The sequence below is a fragment of the Coregonus clupeaformis genome, chromosome 40 (genome assembly GCF_020615455.1).
Source record: "Coregonus clupeaformis isolate EN_2021a chromosome 40, ASM2061545v1, whole genome shotgun sequence".
NCBI lineage: Eukaryota > Metazoa > Chordata > Actinopteri > Salmoniformes > Salmonidae > Coregonus > Coregonus clupeaformis.
Window position 1 is genome coordinate 8228032 of NC_059231.1, and position 14320 is coordinate 8242351.

The 14320-nt window shown below is 42.7% G+C and overlaps 1 protein-coding gene across 1 annotated transcript; it reads right to left on the reverse strand.

Moving 5' to 3' along the window:
• Nucleotides 1-9513: 9513 nt before the first annotated feature.
• On the reverse strand, nt 9514-14213 carry LOC123482884 (T-cell-specific surface glycoprotein CD28-like; the record flags this gene model as incomplete). The annotated part of the gene is given in 3 exon segments (XM_045212004.1): nt 9514-9887; nt 13476-13642; nt 13887-14213. Coding segments are annotated over 3 exon segments (602 nt in total), but the record flags the coding sequence as incomplete, so codon positions are not given.
• Between the last annotated feature and the right edge of the window lie 107 nt (nt 14214-14320).

Consider the following 14320-nt stretch of genomic DNA (forward strand, 5'->3'; position numbering starts at 1 on the left):
TACCAGTACCCCTGTATATAGCCTGTATATAGCCTGTATATTGACTCTGTACCGGTACCGAAGCGTATATTGACTCTGTACCGGTACATATAGTATATAGGATATTGACGACCGGAAGATATACTGTAATGATGTACCGGCAACCCCGCATATAGCCTGAATAGCGTATTTTGACTCTGTACCGGACCCCTGTATATAGCTGTATATAGCTCTGTATATTGACTCTGTACCGTAATCCCTGTATATAGCTGTATATAGCCTGTATATTGACTCTGTACCGGTAAATTCCCCTGTATATAGCCTGTATATCGACTCTGTACCGGTAACCCCTGTATATAGCTGTATATAGCCTGTATATTGACTCTGTACCGGTACCCTGTATATAGCCGTATATATCCTGTATATAGCTGTATATAGCAGTATATTGACTCGGTACCGTTAACCCTGTATATAGCTGTATATATCCTGTATATTGACTCTGTACGTACCCTGTATATAGCCTGTATATAGCCCCTGTATATAGCTGTATATAGCTGTATATTGACTATGTACTGGTACCCCATATATAGCTGTATATAGCCTGTATATATTGACTCGGTACGGTACCCCTGTATATAGCTGTATATAGCCTGTATATTGACTCTGTACCGGTACCCGATATAGCCTGTATATGGCCCCTGTATATAGCTGTATATAGCCTGTATATTGACTCGGTACGGTACCCCCTGTATAGAGCTGTATATAGCCTGTATATTGACTCGGTACGGTACCCCCTGTATATAGCTGTATATAGCCTGTATATTGACTCTGTACCGGTACCCCTGTATATAGCTGTATATCGACTCTGTACTGGTACCCCCTGTATATAGCCTGTATATAGCCTGTATTTTGACTCTGTACCGGTACCCCTGTATATAGCTGTATATAGCCTGTATATTGACGTGTACCGGTACCCCTGTATATAGCCTGTATATAGCCCCTGTATATAGCTGTATATGGGCCTGTATATTGACTCGGTACCGGTACCCGTATATAGCTGTATATAGCCTGTATATTGACTCTGTATGTACCCCTGTATATAGTGTATATAGCCTGTATATTGACTCTGTACCGGTACCCGTATATAGCCTGTATATTGACTCGTACCGTACCCCCTGTATATAGCTGTATATAGCCTGTATATTGACTCTGTACCGGTACCCCTGTATATAGCCTGTATATAGCCCTGTGATATAGCTGTATATAGCCTGATATTGACTCTGTACCGGTACCCGTATATAGCCTGTATATAGCCTGTATATTGACTCTGTACCGTACCCCTGTATATAGCCTGTATATTGACTCTGTACCGGTACCCCCTGTATATAGCTGTATATAGCCTGTATATTGACTCTGTACGGTACCCCCTGTATATAGCCTGTATATCGACTCTGTACCGTGCACCCCTGTATATAGCCTGTATATAGCCTGTATTTTGACTCTGTACCGGTACCCCTGTATATAGCTGTATATAGCCTGTATATTGACTCTGTACCGGTACCCCTGTATATAGCCTGTATATAGCCCCTGTATATAGCTGTATATACCCTGTATATTGACTCGGTACTGGTACCCCTGTATATAGCTGTATATAGCCTGTATATTGACTCGGTACCGGTACCCTGTATATAGCTGTATATAGCCTGTATATTGACTCGGTACGGTACCCTGTATATAGCCTGTATATAGCCTGTATATTGACTCTGTACCGGTACTGTATATAGCCTGTATATAGCCTGTATATTGACTCTGTACCGGACCCCTGTAAAATGTATATAGCATGTATATTGACTCTGTACCGGGTACCCTGTATATAGCCTGTATATAGCCCCTGTATATAGCTGTATATAGCCTGTATATTGACTCTGTACCGGTACCCCCTGTATATAGCCTGTATATAGCCTGTATATTGACTCTGTACCGGTACCCCCTGTATATAGCCTGTATATAGCCTGTATATTGACTCTGTACCGGTACCCCCTGTATATAGCCTGTATATAGCCTGTATATTGACTCGTACCGGTCTCTGTATATAGCCTGTATATTGACTCTGTACCGGTACCCCCTGTATATAGCTGTATATAGCCTGTATATTGACTCTGTACCGGTACCCCCTGTATATAGCCTGTATATCGACTCTGTACCGGTACCCCTGTATATAGCCTGTATATAGCCTGTATTTTGACTCTGTACCGGTACCCCTGTATATAGCTGTATATAGCCTGTATATTGACTCTGTACCGGTACCCCTGTATATAGCCTGTATATAGCCCCTGTATATAGCTGTATATACCCTGTATATTGACTCGGTACCGACCCTGTATATAGCTGTATATAGCCTGTATATTGACTCTGCACGTACCCCCTGAATATAGCTGTATATAGCCTGTATATTGACTCGTACGGTACCCCTGTATATAGCCTGTATATAGCCTGTATATTGACTCTGTACCGTACCCCTGTATATAGCCTGTATATAGCCTGTATATTGACTCTGTACCGGTACCCCTGTATATAACTGTATATAGCATGTATATTGACTCTGTACCGGTACCCCTGTATATAGCCTGTATATAGCCCCTGTATATAGCTGTATATAGCCGTATATTGACTCTGTACCGGTACCCCCTGTATATAGCTCTGTATATAGCCTGTATATTGACTCTGTACCGGGTACCCCTGTATATAGCCTGTATATAGCCTGTATATTGACTCTGTACCGGTACCCCTGTATATAGCCTGTATATTGACTCTGTTCGGAACCCCTGTATATAGCTGTATATAGCCTGTATATTGGCTCTGTACCGGTCCCCCTGTATATAGCCTGTATATTGACTCTGTACCGGTACCCCCTGTATATAGCCTGTATATTGACTCTGTACCGGTACCCCTGTATATAGCCTGTATATTGACTCTGTACCGGTCCCCCTGTATATAGCCTGTATTTTGATCGTACGGTATATATAGCCTGTATATTGACTCTGTACCGGTACCCCCTGTATATAGCCTGTATATAGCCCTGTATATAGCTGTATATAGCCTGTATATTGACTCGGTACCTGGTACCCTGTATATAGCTGTATATAGCCTGTATATTGACTCGGTACTGTACCCCCTGTATATAGCTGTATATAGCCTGTATATTGACTCTGTACCGGTACCCCCTGTATATAGCCTGTATATCGACTCTGTACTGGTACCCCTGTATATAGCCTGTATATAGCCTGTATTTTGACTGTTCCGGTACCCCCTGTATATAGCTGTATATAGCCTGTATATTGACTCTGTGCCGGTACCCCCTGTATATAGCCTGTATATAGCCCGTATATAGCGTATATAGCCTGTATGACTGACTGCACGGGTACCCCCTGTATATAGCTGTATATAGCCTGTATATTGATTGCACGGTACCCCCTGTATATAGCTGTATATAGCCTGTATATTGACTCGGTACGTACACCCTTTATATAGCCTGTATATAGCCTGTATATTGACTCTGTACGGTACCCCGTATATAGCCTGTATATAGCCTGTATATTGACTCTGTACCGGTAACCCCTGTATATAGCTGTATATAGCCTGTATATTGACTCTGTACCGTACCCCCTGTATATAGCCTGTATATAGCCCTGTATATAGCTGTATATAGCCTGTATATTGACTCTGTACGGTACCCTGTATATAGCCTGTATATAGCCTGTATATTGACTCTGTACGGTACCCCTGTATATAGCCTGTATATAGCCTGTATATTGACTCTGTACCGGTACCCCCTGTATATAGCCTGTATATTGACTCTGTACCGGTACCCCCTGTATATAGCTGTATATAGCCTGTATATTGACTCTGTACGGTACCCCTGTATATAGCCTGTATATCGACTCTGTACCGGTACCCCCTGTATATAGCATGTATATAGCCTGTATTTTGACTCTGTACCGGTACCCCCTGTATATAGCTGTATATAGCCTGTATATTGACTCTGTACCGGTACCCCCTGTATATAGCTGTATATAGCCCTGTATATTGACTGTAGTACCTGTATATAGCCGTATATCGACTCTGTACGTATTCCCTGTATATAGCCTGTATATAGCCTGTATTTTGACTCTGTACGGTACCCCTGTATATAGCTGTATATAGCCTGTATATTGACTCTGTACCGGTACCCCTGTATAGCCTGTATATAGCCCCTGTATATAGCTGTATATACCCTGTATATTGACTCGGTACTACCCGTATATAGCTGTATATAGCCTGTATATTGACTCGGTACCGGTACCCCCTGTATATAGCTGTATATAGCCTGTATATTGACTCGGTACCGGTACCCCCTGTATATAGCCTGTATATAGCCTGTATATTGACTCTGTACCGGTACCCCCTGTATATAGCCTGTATATAGCCTGTATATTGACTCTGTACCGGTACCCCCTGTATATAACTGTATATAGCATGTATATTGACTCTGTACCGGTACCCCCTGTATATAGCCTGTATATAGCCCCTGTATATAGCTGTATATAGCCTGTATATTGACTCTGTACCGGTACCCCCTGTATATAGCCTGTATATAGCCTGTATATTGACTCTGTACCGGTACCCCCTGTATATAGCCTGTATATAGCCTGTATATTGACTCTGTACCGGTACCTGTATATAGCCTGTATATAGCTCTGTATATTGACTCTGTAGCGGTACCCCTGTATATAGCCTGTATATTGACTCTGTACCGGTACCCCTGTATATAGCTGTATATAGCCTGTATATTGACTCTGTACGGGTACCCCCTGTATATAGCCTGTATATCGACTCTGTACCGGTACCCCCTGTATATAGCCTGTATATAGCCTGTATTTTGACTCTGTACCGGTACCCCCTGTATATAGCTGTATATAGCCTGTATATTGACTCTGTAACGGTACCCCTGTTATATAGCCTGTATATAGCCCTGTATATAGCTGTATATACCCTGTATATTGACTCTGTACTGTACCTCGTATATAGCTGTATATAGCCTGTATATTGACTCGGTACCGGTACCCCCTGTATATAGCTGTATATAGCCTGTATATTGACTCGGTACCGGTACCCCCTGTATATAGCCTGTATATAGCCTGTATATTGACTCTGTACCGGTACCCCCTGTATATAGCCTGTATATAGCCTGTATATTGACTCTGTACGGTACCCCTGTATATAACTGTATATAGCATGTATATTGACTCTGTACCGGTACCCCCTGTATATAGCCTGTATATAGCCCCTGTATATAGCTGTATATAGCCTGTATATTGACTCTGTACCGGTACCCCCTGTATATAGCCTGTATATAGCCTGTATATTGACTCTGTACCGGTACCCCCTGTATATAGCCTGTATATAGCCTGTATATTGACTCTGTACCGGTACCCCCTGTATATAGCCTGTATATTGACTCTGTACCGGTACCCCCTGTATATAGCTGTATATAGCCTGTATATTGGCTCTGTACCGGTCCCCCCTGTATATAGCCTGTATATTGACTCTGTACCGGTACCCCCTGTATATAGCCTGTATATTGACTCTGTACCGGTACCCCCTGTATATAGCCTGTATATTGACTCTGTACCGGTCCCCCCTGTATATAGCCTGTATTTTGACTCTGTACCGGTACCCCCTGTATATAGCCTGTATATTGACTCTGTACCGGTACCCCCTGTATATAGCCTGTATATAGCCCTGTATATAGCTGTATATAGCCTGTATATTGACTCGGTACCGGTACCCCCTGTATATAGCTGTATATAGCCTGTATATTGACTCGGTACCGGTACCCCCTGTATATAGCTGTATATAGCCTGTATATTGACTCGGTACCGGTACCCCCTGTATATAGCCTGTATATCGACTCTGTACTGGTACCCCCTGTATATAGCCTGTATATAGCCTGTATTTTGACTCTGTTCCGGTACCCCCTGTATATAGCTGTATATAGCCTGTATATTGACTCTGTGCCGGTACCCCCTGTATATAGCCTGTATATAGCCCCTGTATATAGCTGTATATAGCCTGTATATTGACTCGGTACCGGTACCCCCTGTATATAGCTGTATATAGCCTGTATATTGACTCGGTACCGGTACCCCCTGTATATAGCTGTATATAGCCTGTATATTGACTCGGTACCGGTACACCCTTTATATAGCCTGTATATAGCCTGTATATTGACTCTGTACCGGTACCCCCTGTATATAGCCTGTATATAGCCTGTATATTGACTCTGTACCGGTACCCCCTGTATATAGCTGTATATAGCCTGTATATTGACTCTGTACCGTACCCCCTGTATATAGCCTGTATATAGGCCCCTGTATATAGCTGTATATAGCCTGTATATTGACTCTGTACCGGTACCCCCTGTATATAGCCTGTATATAGCCTGTATATTGACTCTGTACCGGTACCCCCTGTATATAGCCTGTATATAGCATGTATATTGACTCTGTACCGGTACCCCTGTATATAGCCTGTATATTGACTCTGTACCGGGTACCCCTGTATATAGCTGTATATAGCCTGTATATTGACTCTGTACCGGTACCCCCTGTATATAGCCTGTATATCGACTCTGTACCGGTACCCCCTGTATATAGCATGTATATAGCCTGTATTTTGACTCTGTACCGGTACCCCCTGTATATAGCTGTATATAGCCTGTATATTGACTCTGTACCGGTACCCCCTGTATATAGCTGTATATAGCCTGTATATTGACTCTGTACCGGTACCCCCTGTATATAGCCTGTATATCGACTCTGTACCGGTACCCCCTGTATATAGCCTGTATATAGCCTGTATTTTGACTCTGTACCGGTACCCCCTGTATATAGCTGTATATAGCCTGTATATTGACTCTGTACCGGTACCCCCTGTATATAAAATGTATATAGCCCCTGTATATAGCTGTATATAGCCTGTATATTGACTCGGTACCGGTACCCCCTGTATATAGCTGTATATAGCCTGTATATTGATTCGGTACCGGTACCCCCTGTATATAGCTGTATATAGCCTGTATATTGACTCGGTACCGGTACCCCCTGTATATAGCCTGTATATAGCCTGTTTATTGACTCTGTACCGGTACCCCCTGTATATAGCCTGTATATAGCCTGTATATTGACTCTGTACCGGTACCCCCTGTATATAGCCTGTATATTGACTCTGTACCGGTACCCCCTGTATATAGCCTGTATATAGCCTGTATATTGACTCTGTACCGGTACCCCCTGTATATAGCCTGTATATTGACTCTGTACCGGTACCCCCTGTATATAGCTGTATATAGCCTGTATATTGACTCGGTACCAGTACCCCCTGTATATAGCCTGTATATTGACTCTGTACCGGTACCCCCTGTATATAGCTCTATATAGCCTGTATATTGACTCTGTACGGGTACCCCCTGTATATAGCCTGTATATCGACTCTGTACCGGTACCCCCTGTATATAGCCTGTATATAGCCTGTATTTTGACTCTGTACCGGTACCCCCTGTATATAGCTGTATATAGCCTGTATATTGACTCTGTACCGGTACCCCCTGTATATAGCCTGTATATAGCCCCTGTATATAGCTGTATATAAACTGTATATTGACTCGGTACCGGTACCCCCTGTATATAGCTGTATATAGCCTGTATATTGACTCGTGCACTGTACCCCTGTATATAGCTGTATATAGCCTGTATATTGACTCGTACGTACCCCTGTATATAGCCTGTATATAGCCTGTATATTGACTCTGTACCGGTACCCCCTGTATATAGCCTGTATATAGCCTGTATATTGACTCTGTACCGGTACCCCCTGTATATAGCCTGTATATTGACTCTGTACCGGTACCCCCTGTATATAGCCTGATATAGCCTGTATATTGACTCTGTACCGGTACCCCTGTATATAGCCTGTATATTGCCTGTATATTGACTCTGTACCGGTACCCCCTGTATATAGCCTGTATATAGCCCCTGTATATAGCTGTATATAGCCTGTATATTGACTTTGTACCGGTACCCCCTGTATATAGCCTGTATATAGCCTGTATATTGACTCTGTACCGGTACCCCTGTATATAGCCTGTATATAGCCTGTATATTGACTCTGTACCGGTACCCCCTGTATATAGCCTGTATATTGACTCTGTACCGGTACCCCCTGTATATAGCTGTATATAGCCTGTATATTGACTCTGTACGGGTACCCCCTGTATATAGCCTGTATATCGACTCTGTACCGGTACCCCCTGTATATAGCCTGTATATAGCCTGTATTTTGACTCTGTACCGGTACCCCCTGTATATAGCTGTATATAGCCTGTATATTGACTCTGTACCGGTACCCCCTGTATATAGCCTGTATATAGCCCCTGTATATAGCTGTATATAGCCTGTATATTGACTCGGTACCGGTACCCCCTGTATATAGCTGTATATAGCCTGTATATTGACTCTGTACCGGTACCCCCTGTATATAGCCTGTATATAGCCTGTATATTGACTCTGTACTGTTACCCCTGTATATAGCCTGTATATTGACTCTGTACCGGTACTCCCTGTATATAGCCTGTATATAGCCTGTATATTGACTCTGTACCGGTACCCCCTGTATATAGCCTGTATATAGCCTGTATATTGACTCTGTACCGGTACCCCTGTATATAGCCTGTATATAGCCCCCTGTATATAGCTGTATATAGCCTGTATATTGACTCTGTACCGGTACCCCCTGTATATAGCCTGTATATTGACTCTGTACCGGTACCCCCTGTATATAGCCTGTATATTGACTCTGTACCGGTACCCCCTGTATATAGCCTGTATATAGCCTGTATATTGACTCTGTACCGGTACCCCCTGTATATAGCCTCCCTACTGTTATTTTATTTACTGCTGCTCTTTAATTATTAATGTTATTATTATTATTATTAATTATAAATTTTTACTAATCAATTTTTTACTTAACACTTTTTATTTTCTTAAAAACTGCATTATTGGGTAAGTATGCATTTCGCTGTAATGTCTACACCTGTTGTATTTGGCGCATGTGGCAAATAAGATTTGATTTGATTATTTTGTGGCCAATAGAAATGAATGGTAAATAATGTATTGTGTCATTTTGGAGTCACTTTTATTGTAAATAAGAATATAATATGTTTCTAAACACTTCTACATTAATGTGGATGCTACCATGGTTACGGATAATCCTGAATGAATTGTGAATACTGATGAGTGAGAAAGTTACAGACGCACAAATACCATACCCCCAAGACATGCTAACCTCTCACCATTACAATAACAGGGGAGGTTAGCATTTTATATCATACCCCCAAGACATGCTAACCTCTCACCATTACAATAACAGGGGAGGTTAGCATTTTATATCATACCCCCAAGACATGCTAACCTCTCACCATTACAATAACAGGGGAGGTTAGCATTTTATATCATACCACCAAGACATGCTAACCTCTCACCATTACAATAACAGGGGAGGTTAGGATTATATTTCATACCCCCAACACATGCTAACCTCTCACCATTACAATAACAGGGGAGGTTAGGATTATATTTCATACCCCCAACACATGCTAACCTCTCACCATTACAATAACAGGGAAGGTTAGCATTTTTGGGAGATGATATTTTTCCCATAGAGAATAGGGTGTCATCAGGTACACATCCATAGGAAGGCCAGAATCAGAATCTCCTGGTGACTGGATGCTGGATTCTCTTAGGCCCTGTCTTCTCTCCAGGCTTAATGTTCACGTAGTCACTCCTTTCAGACACTTCCTTCTTCAGTTTCCTCTGAGGAAAAATAAATATAACATATCAGCACATCAGAAGATGTGGGACAATGATGGGATGTAGGATGTGTACGATAGGTCAGTCATTGGTCAGGATTGTGTTAGAATGATACAACATGTTGTTTTTAGACAGTCACTATGTCATGCTTTTATTTATACAGGGTGGGTCACCATGGAGACCAGGGTCTCATTTACAAGGGAGCCCTGTGAACGTGAATTTTATTTCTACAGGGTGCGTCACCATGGAGACCAGGGTGTAATACAACATCATGTAAAATAAGGACACAACAAGAATCAAAAATCAAAAAGGAACACAACATACATTGGCTTGCGAAAGTATTCACCCCCTTGGTATTTCTCCTATTTTGTTACCTTACAACCTGGAATTAAAATGTTTTTTGTTTTTTGGGGGGGGGGCGTAAATTTTTTTGTATCATTTGATTTACACAACATGCCTACCACTTTAAATGTTTCCCCTTAAACCACTCGAGTGTTGCTTTAGCAGTATGCTTAGGGTCATTGTCCTGCTGGAAGGTGAACCTCCATCACAGTCTCAAATCTCTGGAAGACTGAAACATGTTTCCCAAAAGAATTTCCCTGTATTTAGCGCCATCCATCATTCCTTCAATTCTGACCAATTTTCCAGTCCCTGCCGATGAATAACATCCCCACAGCATGATGCTGCCACCACCATGCTTCACTGTGGGGATGGTGTTCTCGGGGTGATGAGAGGTGTTGGGTTTACGCCAGACATAGCATTTTCCTTGATGGCCAAAAATATCAATTTTAGTCTAATCTGACCAGAGTACCTTCTTCCATATGTTTGGGGAGTCTACCACATGCCTTTTGGTGAACACCAAACGTGTTTGCTTATTTTTTTCTTTAAGCAATGGCGTTTTTCTGGCCACTCTTCCGTAAAGCCCAGCTCTGTGGAGTGTATGGCTTAAAGTGGTCCTATGGACAGATACTCCAATCTCTGCTCTGGAGCTTTGCAGCTCCTTCAGGGTTATCTTTGGTCTCTTTGTTGCCTCTCTGATTAATGCCCTCCTTGCCTGGTCCGTGAGTTTTGGTGGGCGGCCCTCTCTTGCCAGATTTGTTGTGGTGCCATATTCTTTCAATTTTTTAATAATGGATTTAATGGTGCTCTGTGGGATGTTCAAATTATCAAATATTTTTTTATAACCCAACCCTGATCTGTACTTCTCCACAACTTTGTCCCTGACCTGTTTGGAGAGCTACTTGGTCTTCATGGTGCCTGGTTGCTTGGTGGTGCCCCTTGCTTAGTGGTGTTGCAGACTCTGGGGCCTTTCAGAACAGGTGTATATATACTGAGATCATGTGACACTTAGATTGCACACAGGTGGACTTTATTTAACTAATTATGTGACTTCTGAAGGTAATTGGTTGCACCAGATCTTATTTAGCGGCTTCATAGCAAAGGGGGTGAATACATATGCACGCACCACTTTTCCGTTATAAATTTTTTAGAATTTCACTTCACCAATTTGGACTATTTTGTGTATGTCCATTAAATGAAATTCAAATAAAAATCAATTTAAATTACAGGTTGTAATGCAACAAAATAGGAAAAACGCCAAGGGGGATGAATACATTTGCAAGGCACTGTATCACCTCCCTTAAACTCCATATTAAAAATATTTATATAATATTATTATATAATATATATAATAATAATATATATATATATATATATATATATATATACACAGTGGGGAGAACAAGTATTTGATACATTGCCGATTTTGCAGGTTTTCCTACTTACAAAGCATGTAGAGGTCTGTCATTTTTATCATAGGTAGGTACACTTCAACTGTGAGAGACGGAATTTAAAACAAAAATCCAGAAAATCACATTGTATGATTTTTAAGTAATTAATTTGCATTTTATTGCATGACATAAGTATTTGATACATCAGAAAAGCAGAACTTAATATTTGGTACACAAACCTTTGTTTGCAATTACAGAGATCATACGTTTCCTGTAGGTCTTGACCAGGTTTGCACACACTGCAGCAGGGATTTTGGCCTACTCCTCCATACAGACCTTCTCCAGATCCTTCAGGTTTTGGGGCTGTCGCTGGGCAATACGGACTTTCAGCTCCCTCCAAAGATTTTCTATTGGGTTCAGGTCTGGAGACTGGCTAGGCCACTCCAGGACCTTGAGATGCTTCTTACGAGCCACTCCTTAGTTGCCCTGGCTGTGTGTTTCGGGTCGTTGTCATGCTGGAAGACCCAGCCACGACCCATCTTCAATGCTCTTACTGAGGGAAGGAGGTTGTTGGCCAGAGATCTCGCGATACATGGCCCCATCCATCCTCTCCTCAATACGGTGCAGTCGCCCTGTCCCCTTTGCAGATAAGCATCCCCAAAGAATGATGTTTCCACCTCCATGCTTCACGGTTGGGATGGTGTTCTTGGGGTTGTACTCATCCTTCTTCTTCCTCCAAACACGACGAGTGGAGTTTAGACCAAAAAGCTATATTTTTGTCTCATCAGACCACATGACCTTCTCCCATTCCTCCTCTGGATCATCCAGATGGTCATTGGCAAACTTCAGACGGGCCTGGACATGCGCTGGCTTGAGCAGGGGGGACCTTGCGTGCGCTGCAGGATTTTAATCCATGACGGCGTAGTGTGTTACCAATGGTTTTCTTTGAGACTGTGGTCCCAGCTCTCTTCAGGTCATTGACCAGGTCCTGCCGTGTAGTTCTGGGCTGATCCCTCACCTTCCTCATGATCATTGATGCCCCCACGAGGTGAGATCTTGCATGGAGCCCCAGACCGAGGGGGTGATTGACCGTCATCTTGAACTTCTTCCATTTTCTAATAATTGCGCCAACAGTTGTTGCCTTCTCACCAAGCTGCTTGCCTATTGTCCTGTAGCCCATCCCAGCCTTGTGCAGGTCTACAATTGTATCCCCTGATGTCCTTACACAGCTCTCTGGTCTTGGCCATTGTGGAGAGGTTAGAGTCTGTTTGATTGAGTGTGTGGACAGGTGTCTTTTATACAGGTAACGAGTTCAAACAGGTGCAGTTAATGCAGGTAATGAGTGGAGAACAGGAGGGCTTCTTAAAGAAAAACTAACAGGTCTGTGAGAGCCGGAATTCTTACTGGTTGGTAGGTGATCAAATACTTATGTCATGCAATAAAATGCAAATTAATTACTTAAAAATCATACAATGTGATTTTCTGGATTTTTGTTTAAGATTCCGTCTCTCACAGTTGAAGTGTACCTATGTTAAAAATTATAGACCTCTACATGCTTTGTAAGTAGGAAAACCTGCAAAATTGGCAGTGTATCAAATACTTTTTCTCCCCACTGTATATTAAAATAAAACTAAACTAAAAGCATTTGTTTTTTTATAGATCCCAGGACTCCCTGAACTCCCTGGAAAACAAAATGGCTGCTGAGTTTCCTGGCTAGAGTACTAAACAGAGTGACCAGACTCCCAGGACACCTCTTCTCGATAGCTAAACAACCGTACCTTCTGCAACAACAAAAAATATGGAGCTCTGCTGCTGTTTCCCCCTGCCTTCCTTAATAACATGAAATGAAATGAGTACTGACCCAGATGACGATGGTGATGATGGTGATGATGATGCTGTAGAGAGCCCCACATCCCACCAATAATGGACACAGTGGGAGGTGTTTAGGAACCTCTGTACAATTCTGGTTGGCCAGCAGATCTTGATCTTGATTGGCCAGTGGATCTCGGTGTGTCAGACACTGCTTCTCTGTGAACCAATCAGAACGTACTCGAAACCAGAAATAAGAAGCCATAATTCATCCACTTCACAGCCCAGCCACAACCAGGCTTCACCAGGGACGTTGTGTACCATGACCATGTCACTTTCATTTTCAAACTGTTTGTGCTATCATGCCAACTCCCTGTCACTCATTGCCAATGACAGCGATCGAGATAGCAAGAGCGCAAACAGATCTTTGTGCAGTGCAACTGCTTTGTAGACGGTCCCTTACCTTCAATCAATAGAGTGTGAACAGAGTCCTCTTGATAAGGCGGAGACCACATCCTTTCTGCTCTGCAGGTGTACACGCCTGTGCTGTTGACCGTGAACACATAGCGGTTGGTCAAGTTCTGGTTCAGATTTTGGTCAACTAGAAAGAACTGGGCCCAGGTGTCTGGTTGGTTGGTTCTGGTGTGGCTCTGGTTCTTCTGGAGCAGTGTGGTGTGAACGAGGCACTGGTTCACAGACAGGTGGAACCTCAGCTCCTCCCCTGACATGTTAGGGCAGGAGATGGACACTCTGCTCTGCAGAGACACACGCTGGATGGACAGAGGTCTGTCTGTATGGGGAAACAGGATGGTGTGTTAGGGTGGGTTAAGTAATGCTGCAAGGCAAACGCAGCATTTCATTGGAAATTAATATACTTCTGGTGTACGCTGTCGGGTG